Source organism: Mastomys coucha, chromosome X (genome assembly GCF_008632895.1).
Source record: "Mastomys coucha isolate ucsf_1 chromosome X, UCSF_Mcou_1, whole genome shotgun sequence".
Classification (NCBI taxonomy): domain Eukaryota; kingdom Metazoa; phylum Chordata; class Mammalia; order Rodentia; family Muridae; genus Mastomys; species Mastomys coucha.
Genome location: NC_045030.1, coordinates 1780543 through 1794128, shown reverse-complemented (window position 1 = coordinate 1794128; position 13586 = coordinate 1780543). Strand labels below are relative to the sequence as shown.

General features: G+C 39.1%; 1 protein-coding gene across 1 annotated transcript in view; it reads left to right on the top strand.

The window, feature by feature from the left end:
- Positions 1-12947: 12947 nt before the first annotated feature.
- Positions 12948-13586, top strand: part of LOC116090919 (ubiquitin carboxyl-terminal hydrolase 22-B-like) — a 3489-nt gene continuing 2850 nt past the window's right edge. The window contains exon 1 of the mRNA XM_031371881.1: positions 12948-13019. Within this exon, the coding sequence (XP_031227741.1) occupies positions 12948-13019 (72 nt within the window). The remainder of the gene's footprint in view (positions 13020-13586) is intronic.

The window sequence follows — 13586 nt, the reverse complement described above, 5'->3', positions numbered from 1 at the left end:
CATTGATATTTCACAACATCAATGGCCTCAATTCCCTAATAAAAAGACACACACAGCAGGATGGATGCAAAAACAGGATCCATCCTTCTGCTGCTTCTCAAAATCAAGGATATACATCACCTCAAGGTAAAGAGTTAGAAAAAGGGGCTGTAAAGATGACTCAGCAGTTAAGAGCACTGGCTGTTTTTCCAAAGGTCTTCCTAAGGTCCTGAGTTCAAATCCCAGCAACCACATGATGGCTGGCAACTATCTGTAACGAGGTCTGACATCCTCTTCTGGTGTGTCTGAAGACAGCTACAGTATACTTACATACAATAATAAATAAATCTTTTTAAAAAAGTGTTAGAAAAAGATATTTCAAGCAAATGGACCTAAAAAGTAAGCTGGCATAGCCATTTAATGTCTGACAAAATAGACTTCAAACAAAAAGTAATCAGAAGAAATTTCAGACAAACATCTCATCAAAGAAAAATTCTACCAAGAGGACACTGCAATTCTTAACACCTGTGCTCCAAACAGTGGGACCCAAGTTGATAAAAGACACAGCTATTACAGCTTAAGTCACATATTGACCCTCACACACTGATAGTGGGAGACTTCAATACCCTCAATAGTATCAATACTTTCAACAATAGACATTCTATTCAGACAAAAACTAAACAGAATAATGCTGGATCTAATTGATGTTACAAACCAAATGTACCTAACCTATTTATAGGAAATTTTACCAAAGCATAAAAGAATATATCTCATTCTCTGCACCCCATGATACTTACTCCAAAATTGACCACATACTTGGACACAAAGCAAAACTCGAGAGATAAAAAGAAATGTGAAATAATTTTCTGCATCCTATCAACCTGCCACAGATTAAAGCTGGATATAAACAACAGAAACAAAATCAAGGGGACACAAACTGGAAAGGGACCCAATGCATTTTAATTTGTAGATTATGTGAAAGTATACATAGGTGACCTGAAAAATTCCACCAGGGAACTCCAACAGCTGATAAACACTTTTAGCATAGTAGCTGAATACAAAATTAAGTCACAAAAGTAAGTAGTCCTATATATACAAATGATAAATGCTCTGGCAAGAAATCAGGGAATAACACTTTTCATAATAGCATCAAATAATATAAAATATCTTGGGTAACTCTAACCAAGCAAGTAAAGGACTTTTATGATAAAAAACCTCAGGTCATTAGAAAAATAAATTGAAGATATCAGAAGATGGAGAGGTCTCCAATGCTCATAGATTGGTAGGATTAACATATTAAAATGGCCATCCTTCCAAAATGCAATCTACAGATTCAATACAATCTCCATCAAAATTCCCACATAGCTCTTCACAGATATTGAAAGGAATATTTTCAGCTTCATTTGGAAACACAATGAACCCAGGATATCTAAACCAATCATTAATAATAATGGAACTGTTAGAGGTATCACCATCTCTGGTTTTAAGTTGTACTACAGAGCTGTAGTAATAAAAACAGCATTGTACTGGCATAAAAACAGATAAATTCATCAATGGAATCAAATTGAAGATCCAGACACAAACACACACAATTGTGAACACTAGCTTTTCATAAAGATGCTAGAAATCCACACTGGAATAAAGACAGCATCTTCAACAAATGGTCACACTGGATAACCAAATGTAGAAGAATGCAAGTAGGTGTGATCTTAGTCTTTAACAGCTGAGCCATCTCTGTATCTTGTTGTGCTATGTTTAGTTGATGTCCCTGGGAGGCTTGCTCTTTTATGGAAGAATGAATCTGGAAGAGAGGGCATGTGTGTTGGGGAGAACTAGGAAGAGTGGATGGAGGGAAGCTTCAGTTGGGATGTATTGTATGAGAGAAGAATAAATAAAAATGAAAAAATTTGAAATAGATCACAAACCTCAATATAAAAAGAGAGTTTTCAGAGGGGAAATGAGGAAAAGGGATAAAATTTGAAATGTAAGTAAAGGAAATATCTAATAAACAATAAAATAAAATAAACCAGATACTCTGAACCTGATAGTAGAAAAAGTGGGGAATAGCCTTGAACTCATTGAACAGAACTCAGCACAGGCACTAAGATCCACCATTAATAAGAGGGATTTCATGAAACTGAGAAGATTCTGTAAGACTAAGGACACTGTACTAAGGACACTGTCATTTAGATGAAGCAGCAGCCTAGAGAAGGGAATGGTTTTTTTTTACCAAATCCACATCTAATAGAGGACTAATATCCAAAATATATAAAGAACTAAAAGAACTAGATATCAAGAAAACAAATAGCCAAATTTAAAAATGAGGTAGAGATCTAAACAGAGAATTTTCAGTAGAAGAAACATAAATGACTGGGAAACAAAGAAATGCTCACATCCTTAGCCATCAGGGAAATGCAAATCAAAACTACTTTGAGATTCCATATCACACCTCTTAGAATGGCTAAGATCAGTGGCACAAGTGACAGCTTATGCTGGTGAGGATGTGGAACAAGGGGAACACTTCTCCATTGGTGGTGGGAAAGAAGGGAATAGATCAAAAGCCAAAATATTCAGTACTGCCATTGGATATATATTGGTTTTGTACCATCAGAAAGTCAAACTATTTTAAACAAGGGGCCATCTGTATTAGTACAAGTAAGATTAATATTAATGGGGTAATACTGAGCTTTGTGGTATTAAGGAAATATGAGAACATTGCTAAATTTTAATTAGGTGAACTACTGTTCAATTTAGTGATACACATTAACCTAGTACTTAAAATTTAGCAATATTCTCATATTTCCTTAATACAATAAAAGTCAAAATTCTGTTTGATACATAGCCTAATATGTGTTCCAGATAAATATTTGATCATGCTATGAATGACAAGATGAAGTGTCTTTGAGCACTTTGCCTCTAAAAACAAAAGTGTCAGAGCAGCCAGGTGGCTTAACAGGTAAAGCCACCTGCTGCAAAGACTGGACCTGAATTTGGTTTCTGGGACTCAACATGCAATGAGAGAAGGGACTCATAAAAACTGTGCTCTGAACTCCACATATGTGTGCACCATGGTATATGTACATACCCACAGTAAATGAGTGGCTAAATAATCGTAATTTAAGAAAAAGAAAAACAAAGACAAAATTAAGCACACTTCCAGTGTATATAAGTCGTAAAAGAAATAGAGTGACTTAAATCTCCATTGCATTCTAGGAAGAATCTTAACAACTCAAGGATTTTTTCTCTGTGTGCAAATAATACCTCCAGAATGGTAATCTTTTCTCCATTTGGAGTCATATTAAGTTCAGGATACATGCCCAATCTCGAGGCTGAGATAAAACCGAGATAAATATATTTGCAGCCTTAAAGGAAGGTGAAATCCCATTATTGGTAGCAAATTGAATGGAATTGGCCGTCATTATATTAAGTGGAACAGACTAGGTACAGAAAGATATGTACTGCATGTCCTCCTATGTGGGAACTAACAACTGTTAGCCTGAATGAAGAATCGTGATTCCCAAAGCTTGGGGATGGCTGACAAAGGGAGGTTGAATTTCTTCTTTTGCAGTACTGGGTGTCTGAACCTATGGCCCTCCAAATGCTAAGCAAATCTTCCACCTCTGAGCCTAGGATTTGATCAGTGCACACTGTATATATCTGATAAATTATTATATTGCAAACCATTTGTATATAAAATTAATATACAGCAATAAAAACTTCAAAGAAACTGGAAACTTTGAAAACCCTGTTAAAAACTACGATTGTTTGATAGAACATGTAAAGCATTTCTTAATCTAATGTGAAGTTTAGAATGAAGAAATAATGCATGGGGCTGGAGAGATGCCTCAGAGGCAATACTGCTTGCTCTTCTTCTAGAGCGACTGGGCTCGATTCTTAGTACTTACATGGTGGCTCACAACTGCCTGGAACTTCAGTCCAAGTGAACCCACCACTGTCTTCTGGACTTCATGGGCATCAGGCATACAAGTGGTGCATAGAGACACATAGAGGCAAACAGACGTGCATATAAAATAAACATTTTAGAAGGAAGAAATAGAATGTCATCTAGGATAGCAAATATGGAGGTTCTATGCAGTTCACAAAAGCACACTCACATGAAAAGCTTCATATCCACAAGTTGCCAGTCAGGCTTGGGTGAGGCACATAAGTATATATAGCTGAAGGTCCATGATCTAGAGCACACAAGAGATGTAAACTGATTCTCTATGTGTCGTCATTGCAGACACAAATTTAGCAAGAGCTCATAGAATCTGGGGAGTCCTCTACATTATCGGTTGAATGCATTTCTTCCAAAATTCATGTTGAGACTTAATCCCATTGTGGTGATATTAGAAAGTGAGGTCGTCAGGAGGGAGTTTGTGAAGGCTCTGTTTTTACGGATGGCTCAGTACCTGATGAAAGGCTAGAGGAAATTACTTTAGACACTTTTAATTTTAATAACCTCTGCCATGTGGGACACAGCAAGAGGACCAGGTATCTCTGACAGAAAAGCATTTTTTATACAATTGTATTATTGTTGTTATAATTTACTAATAGTAACTTTCTGGTGTAATGAAATAGAAATTTATGCTGAAAGTCTCTTGATTGTCTTAAGAAGTGGGTTTTGTTTTTATTTTTGAGATAGGCTGCTCCTGAACTCACTATGTAGCCTAAGTTGGCCTGCATGTGATATTCCTGTCTCAGTACCCTGAATGCTGGCATGACATGTATGAGCCACCACATCAGCTTAGGAAGTGACTTAAAACATTGATTTTTTTTTTCCAAAATACCATCCAAGCAAAAGATTATATTTGGTTGTTAAGTTTCTTTAAAATTTTGTACTTTTACCATTATTTACCTCATTCTTTTAAAATGTCATTTGTCATTGAGTAAATCAGATAAATGTTCAGTGTAAAGGGTTCCACATTTTGGATTTGTTTATTTATTTTATAATGGCAACATTGAACTTATTCTATTTTCTATGTTCACTGTAAGCCATTGGTGTTAGACAATTGATTGTATTTAGTTTTCATGTTCTTTTCCTTTTGGCACTGATGCCTAATAGAAGGGGCTATGTGCTCCCTACTATATTGTGCCAGGAAGAACATAATATGCATTTGTCTCACCCTCTGTGATAATTCGACCTTGAGTAATGTTTCAAGTTGGAAAGTTTCCCACATCATTTGGCTTATTGAAAAAAATCATTTATGAGTATTGTCCTAGACTGGAGAAGATTTCAACATCCAAAGACATTTGACTCCTAAGCACTGTATACCAATTTATTTCTGGGTACCAAGATTGTTCAGTGGGTAGAGAACTTATTGCTAATCCCAGCAACCTGAGTTTAATACCTGGAACCTCCATGGTAGAAAGAGAGGACTGACACCTGGAGATTGTCTTTGGATCTATATATGCTTTCCATGGCACATGCACCCCACCCCCATAAAATACATAATTTTTAAATGTAAAAAATTCAAAATTTGGTTTTGTTCACCATGTTACATGTATGTTTGCATCATAACTGAGTCAATCAGTTCCTTACCAGTGGATTTTCCTCCTGCAGCCTGTGCTGTTGCACACCCTTGCAATGGATGTCCTTTTTCATGTAGCCTTCTGTTCTTTAGTTAGTGTGCCTTTGGTTTGGTTCTTAAAAGTAGAATTGTTGAATTGAATAGCGAACACATACTTTTGTTACATATAACTAAATTTCTCTCTGTTGAGGTTATATAATTTTGTTTGCATTGCTCTTTGTAGATTTCAGAAAATAAAATGGCAATTAAGATTTTTATCAGCCATTTTGGATGCAGTCTAACAACCTTGACTACTCTAGCCAAGTTTTCAACCCTCGAAGAAGGGAAGAAAAGCACAAGAAGCCAGATTCCACAGTTTGGTGAGTAAAATTGCAGAAACCATTTCATTGTGCTTCCTCTTTTTAAAAATTATTTTAGTTCTATATGCATTCACGCTTTGTCCTCATTGAGTACCAGACTCCGTGGAAGAAGAGTTATAGACAATTGTGAGCTTCCATGTGGATGCTGGGAATTGAATCAGTTCCTCTGGAAGAGCAGCTACTGTTCTTAACTGCTGAGTCATCTCTCCAGCACACAATGGTGCTTCTTTTTAAGCTCAGGCCCAGGTTAAATCTAGATCTTTCAGGGCCAACTTCAAGTACTGGACACAGGGTTCTGGTGCCTTTTTTTTTTTTTTTTTTTTTGAAACAGGATCTTATGCAGTCCATGTAGTCTCCAACTCTCCAAGAATAACCTTGAACTTCTGTGTGGTGTTCCACCCGGCCTGTTTTATACCATTTTTGGAATCAAACCCAGAACTCTTTGCCTGCTAGGCAAGCAGCATATCAACTGAGCTATATCCCCAGCCCCTCCACTATTTTCTTAAGATGCAAAGTTAAGTAGTTGTACATGTATGCAGAAAGATTATTAGAGATATGTGATTCTGGCAGGGAGAGAATCAATATTGTAAACCAAACAAGCCTGTAGAACTACAGCCAACTCTTGAAGATGGGTGGAGACTAGGAACAGACTATCTCGTGGGAATATATGGCAAAAACTGAGGAAATGGCTGTTTGGGTTAAGATGCAGCATAATCTTCATCTTTGTGGTAGCTCCCATAGCCATGCATTTGTTTCCTCTTTTGACTCTTTTTTTTTTTTTTTTTTCATCCAGAGAGGGGAATGGGCTATTGGAACCCCATGCATGCAGGCTACCTGGAGCCAGATTGATGTGTGCTAAAAGAAAGTCTTCAGTCCCTCCACTTTCTACCTTTCCTATAACTCCAGGCTCACTGCCCTTTTCTGGAGTCTTATGGTGAAGCCAGATAACCCCAATTTCCAGTTCCCTGGCTACTGGTAAGGTTGTGTATGTATGGGGGATCTGTAAGGGCCCTCTGCTTTGATGGGAAGCTGGAGCTGCTGAGTTGCTTGTTGGTTATCACAAATGAGCCCATAGATTGGCAAGTTGTAACTTTAGAGAATCTTGATAAGGTCCAAATGGGCCAGATAGGGCTCAGCTCGCAGACTCCCAGACTTGTTTTGTGTTTGGATTTGCTACTTTCTTTTTTCTCTTTCTTTCTTTTTCTTTTTTCTTTTCTTTTCTTTCCTTCTTTCTTTCTTTCTTTCTTTCTTTCTTTCTTTCTTTCTTTCTTTCTTTCTTTCTTTCTTTTTTAGCTTATAGAAGGAAGACTTTCCAGCTACGGATGAGAAACTAAGGGCTTGGGAAAAGTAAGATACAAACATTTCATTATTGAAATTAGATGTATTCTGAATAGGAAGAAGTATAGAATATAGGTAATAAACATAAGCAAATACAAGGTATTTAATTTGTAAAGCATATTTACATGATTGGGAACTAGATCCAGCCTACCTTGTGGATGTTAAATACTACCACTGAGCTACATCACCAGACCTTTAAACATTTTTTTTTTGTGCTCTAGTCCTCCTATGAATAGCGAAAATAATACAATGTTATTAGTTAGCACTTCTATCATCAGTATGTTATAAAGGTAAATAACATAGTAAATGACTTATAAAACAGTACTTGGCATACCATTAGCTATGTTTGCTACTATTATTATTAGACTGTAATTATTGTATGAAAACCATAACTCATACCATGTCATTGCTTTAAAACCCGTGGATGATTCTTGATGCAATTGCAATAAAACTCAAATGTAGTGGATAAGGTTCCAGATGATCAGGACCCTGGTTGTACTCTCATGTTTGTATTAGACCACTCTTCTCCTTCTTGGTACCAGTCTCAGGCTGTTCTTGCCTTATTTTCATTTCCTGAAACCAAACTTGTTCTCTCTCTCCCTCTCCTCCTCCCCTTCCCCCTCTCCCCCTCTCCCCAAGAATCCATAAGCAGGCTGAAGATATGTCTTAGTGGTTGAAAGCACTGGTTTTTTGTAGAGGTTGTGGGTTCAATTCCCAGCACTCACAATCATCTATAAGTCCAGTTCCAGAGCATATGATGCCCTTTTCTGACCCACAGAAGCACCAGGTACACACATAGTGCACAGATATGCATTCAGGCAAAACATTCATACAATACAATAACATAATCTAAAATATTTTTAAAGTTTGAAAAATGCGTCTACATAATATCTTAAACTTATGGTAAGAATAAAATATAGCAGAGATAAATGGAAAGCATATATTATAATCAGAGAATAAAGCTAAGAGCTTAGGAGTTAAGAGTCCAAACTCTATATTCTAGCCACTAAGTTTGAATCCCAGATCTAATCTAATCTGTGTGTTACCATGGGCATTATATTTGTCTCACTATCTTTGATTATAAATGAGGAGCATCACAGTATTTTCTTCTTAAAATTGTAGCAAGGGTTAAACACATTAAATAGACTAGCAGGTGACATACTTCTGGGGCCATTTAAGTGTTGCTTAAGGTGGTTAATAATTTAGAAGCCAGGCTTAATGGTGCATGACTTTAATTCCAGCACTTGGGAGGCAGAGGCAGGCAAATTGCTTTGAGTTCACGGCCAACGTGGACTACAAAGTGAGTCCTAGGACAGCCAGGGCTACATAGTAAGACCCTGCCTTAAAAAACAGAGAACAAAAAACAACACAAAGAATTTATAAAAAAACTAAGCAAAAGGTGTGACTAAACAATTCACAAGCAAAGGTAAAACAAAAAAGCCAGCAGACATATGAGAATATAGAGGACTCCAGTTATGATAAAAATTCATTTTCTCATTCCAGAAATAATTAACTATACAAAAGTCTGAAGTAGATATTGAGAGTAGACGAATACGCAATTTCTATTTAAGGAGTTAGATTAATTATATGACTGTATATGCATGTATAATATTTAATATATCCATGGAGTGGCTACTTAACCCATCATGTGATGATAGTGTTCTAAAGAAAAATAGAGTAGGGACAAGATACTATTTTATATAGTGCTCAAGTAAGGACTCTGACATAAGGTGACATTTAAGGACATTTAAGCAGTGAACTAAAGCAAGTAAGCAAGAAAATCGTGAGGATTTCCTTTTTATATTAAAATAGTTACATCTAATTATCTATTTGTATGTGCATGTGTATTTGTGTGTGCTCACAAGCACGTATGTGCAATGGCATGCATGTAGAAGTCACATGACAACTTGTGGTTGTCTCCTTCCTTTATGCGGGTCTCGGGAATTGAATTCAGGCTATCAGGTTTAGTGGCAAATGGCTTTGATGCACTGAGCTATCTCACTGTCTCAAGTCATGAGAGTTTCTAAGGGAAGAGCTTTCCAGCCAGAAGAAATGAGGGTGTAGGCCTGGTAGCAGTAGTATGCATCATCTGTTTGATGCAAGGCAAAGCTGATAGGCAGAGAAGTCTAAGCAACTAAGGAGATATTTGGTAGTTCCTGAAAGACTTGCAACTAGGCCAGGAGTGAGAAAGAATACCTATGGTCATTTAACACATAACTTGGACCCAAATAACAATGACTTCCAAGGCTGACATTGATTCTAGGATATTATTTTTTAAAATTATTTTATCTTAAATGTATGTTTATGTTTTTATGCTTACTTTATATGTTTTGCATGTATGGATATCTATGCACCATGTGTGTTGCTGTTGTCTGCAGAGGCCAGAGAAGGTGTCAGATCCCCTGGAACTGGAGTTGCAGATGGTTGTGAGCTGTCACATGAGTCCTGGGAACTGAACCCATGTCCTTTGGGAAAGATTCAGTGTTTTAATTGCTGAGCCATCTCTTCAGCCTCTGAGTCTAGGATATTATTGACTGTACCCACAAGAAAGAAACCAAACCACTGCTGAGTGTATTCATAAAGTATCACTCAAAGACTCCAGCAATGTTTTAACATAAAGAACACACCCAGAAGTGATTTAGATTTTGGTCTTTCTACTGCGACTGGTTCCAACATGGTTTCCACTATAGTCACTAACTCCTCACTTCCAGGAGGGAGAAAAGGAAGGGGAAAGAGGCCTCTTAGTCTTTCATATTAACTTAAAGATTATCTTGTAAAACCTCTCATAAAAAACTCATTGTAGTTTTATTGGTATTTCATTAACTGTGTATAGCAATTAGAGAATATACTTGCATAGCATAGTCTCATTAACCTTTCATAAAAGGAGATATATATATATATATATATATATATATATATATATGTGTGTGTGTACTTACATTTGCATAGAAACTTTCTCACAAATTTCAGGGAAATAGAAACAGAATTGGATGTGATTGGTGAGGGAGAGACAGGCTTTCACTCTTCACACCAAGCCTTCTTCTATACATTAAAAAATTCTATGCATTTTAAAAAACTCTATCTCTCTCTATCACACACACATATGTAACTTTTATGACAAGAAATATAAATGAGACACTTTCAAAATGGAGCGTGCATTACCCAGGAGTATGAGAAACTAAAGGGAATCAATTTCTGCATCTTCCTGTTTTATATGTAGTGTTTTAAAATTGATCTGCCAGAGAACATAGTTGTGATAGAGGAGTCAAGCTGGTTCTCTTTTTCCATCTCCACTTTCACATGTTTCTTTTTGCACTTACAAAAAGAAAAGCGCCTTTTCCCATCCTGAATCTCACCTGCGTGCACTACCCTGCGGTGTAAAATCCTCAGGGTGCCAGAGAGACAATTCCGAACACCACATCCACGGTGAACCAGCAAATTGCTCTAACAGTGAATGGGAATCGAATCTTTTTGCACCTCAGATGGTTCCTAATTGTTTGCTTCCAATAAAATGGAAGGAAACCCCAGTGGAGTCCTTAGCTGAGAAATCACAAGAAAGAGTTTTGAAGCTAAACCATTGTGTAATATTTCCAAAAGGATGCAAAGGCTTGCATGATGTTTCTAAAAGAAATGCCTATTCCCATTTAGAATAAAAGAGGTCTCTCTGTGTTCACATTCAGCAGAACACAAATTAGAAAGGACATGATGTTCAGTCCTGTCTCATTCTAGCAATAAGCAATACTCGTCCATGGAAACAAGCACCCATCAAATCGCTCTAACTGCAAAAGCGTGTGTTCTTGGGTCAATTTTTGTTGTTGTTGTTGTTGTAAGACTAGAGAAGAATTAAGAACTCCAGGAGAAAATACAACTTGCAACTGTCAAAGAGCTCTGTGATGAGTTTTTAAAGCAGATGCTGGTGGCTCTCAACTCACTAACGTATTTAGGATTCACCAGATTTGTGTAATGTACTGACATAACAGTTTTATTTCTGAAGGTTAACACTTGTCAGAAATTATGTTTTTGCAGCCAAGTGACATTTACGATGCAAAATTTTAGATGTCAACCAAAAACTGTGCGAAGGAGACCACGTTTTTCAAAATATTTTTAGAGAGCATTTTGACATAAACCAAGTTTTACATAAACACACAAAAATTCCTAGGGATTGTCATTTACTCTTTTGCCACCTTGTGGACAGAACAGTATCTTAACTCCCAGGCTCACAAACTGTGAGGAGGAGCTGTCTTTCTTAAAGTCTTCTGTAGCTTTATCCAGATCTTTGTGAGGCAGAGACGTGACATCTGCCAGGACTAAGTCCAGACTATACAAGCTCTACACATCTAAAGATTATGGTGACCGGTGCCACTGGTGATTAAAGTAAAGGAAGAATACAATGAGGAAATGAATGTAAGAAAGAAACCACTAAGTTGAGGGCCAACATTCTTTTTTTTTAAAGAAAAGTACTCAACTATTTTTTATTTATTTACTTTAATATTTGGTGCTTCTTTTCTGCTAGTTGTCCTAAAGCCACTTCTTTAGCGTGTGTATCCCTTTTAGGGAAGCCAAATCTGTCTCTAATCCTGGGGTGTCTTTGACTCATTGCTGAGTCCCTAGCTCTTAGTACAATGCATGGCCATGGATGGTAGGGTAAATGATGGCAGAGACCCCACTTCCAGAGTTTGCTGGCCTGGGTGGTGTCCAGGTGCCTCTGTGTGCTTCACAGGAAGCGGATGGCTAGTGTGGCAACCGGGTTACATAGCCATTTATTCAGCGGCAGGACTCCTAAGTATGGAGATCTTTAGGTTTCTTTGTTGGTTGTTAGTCTGTGAGGATAGGACAAACATGCTCCATGAGCTCAGTCATTTTTAGCATCATTCCTTTGGTAGCCATACTGGTTGGACTTCCTCTAGTTACAGGTAACAAAGGGCAGGCATTTGTTGGAAGAACGCTTAGAGGAATTGAAACCAGAGCTGATTTAGGGAAGGCGGGCACTGAGGTAGCCTAAGGCTAGATAGGAACCAGACAGTCTCCTTCAGGGCTCTAGATCCCTGACTAATCCTCAAGGAGTGAGCCTTTGCTTCCTCTATGAAGCATGACTCAGGTGGAGGTTGATTTCCAATGCTGACCAGGGACACTTTGCTGTGCTCTGCAGGCAGCACAGTCCCTAGACTAGGGCCATCCATGTGCACCAGGTACATGGCTGTCACAATGAGGCACTGGACACTTCTTAGCTCACTCTCTCCCCACATGCTGACACCCCTGCCTTTGGCTGCACCCTCCAGAAGCAGCAGTTGCAGCTGCTTCCGACATCCACACACTCTGCCCAAGACCTGAGCTTTTTGTTCTGGACTCATTCTTCCTGGGCTCTATGATGCTGTTTTCCATACAGCGCCCCGCACCCCACTCCACCCCACCCCCGCCCCAGACTCTGTCCTCACTGGCAGCTCCAAAGATACCCCCTTTATTCCTCCTATCTGCTGCCCCCACGAGACTCTGCTAAATTTGAAGGGACTTTTTAGTTTGGGTTCCTTTCAGCCTAAGGGAGGCGCAACCTGTAGGAACAGCCTTGCAGTGTCTGCTTTCCCCTGCTGGCCTTGGAGTGACGGTTTCTGCCCACAGGCTGCTCAGCGAGTGCTGTATCTGGAGGCCAGCTGTCAAACAGTCATCCCACCCAGGGCCCTTGGAGCCTGAGAAGGAGGCAAGGAGCCAGCACAGGATGTGCTGATAGCTTAGTCAAAGGGACATGCTGCTTCAGGTGGAGCGGCCTTGGAAGCACTGCTGTCCCTCTAGATCTGGGGTCCAGGCCGGGCCCCCAGTAAAGTTTGAGCTTCATCCTGTCTGGGAGAGCAGGAGCTGGACCTAGAGGGGAGACTGGGACATGTTGGGGGCACGTTCAGCCGCTGGAGGCAGGTTCAGCCGCTGGAACCATGGATGTCTGTGCTCCCGCCTTTATTCTCGAGTACCATCCTGTGAAGGGATATTTTATGGCCTCAGAAAGGTTTCTAGACAAGACAACCATTCGGGCCCCCTCCCCACAGGCTAGGGGAAGCTGCACCCTTGAGGGCAGTACTAGAGGGGAGGAGACCGCCTAGGGGGTCAGAGCAGCGATTGGAGCTGAGAGCTGGAAGCTCCTTAAAGAGACTGCGCGGTCCCCGCCCCACTTCCCGCCAGCCTCAATGAATTAGAGCTGTGTTTCCCAAACTTGCCTGATCACTAGCAGTCTCTCCGGCCCTAGTTAGAGATCCAGGTTCCGGAGTACCTCCCTTCAAGAGTCTGTTTCTGTAGGCCTGCGGGTGGAGCCGAGGAATCTGTAATTTTAACACGCTCCCCCCACGTGATTGTCGTGAACCAGCAAGTTTGGGAAATATTGAATTAAAGGAAA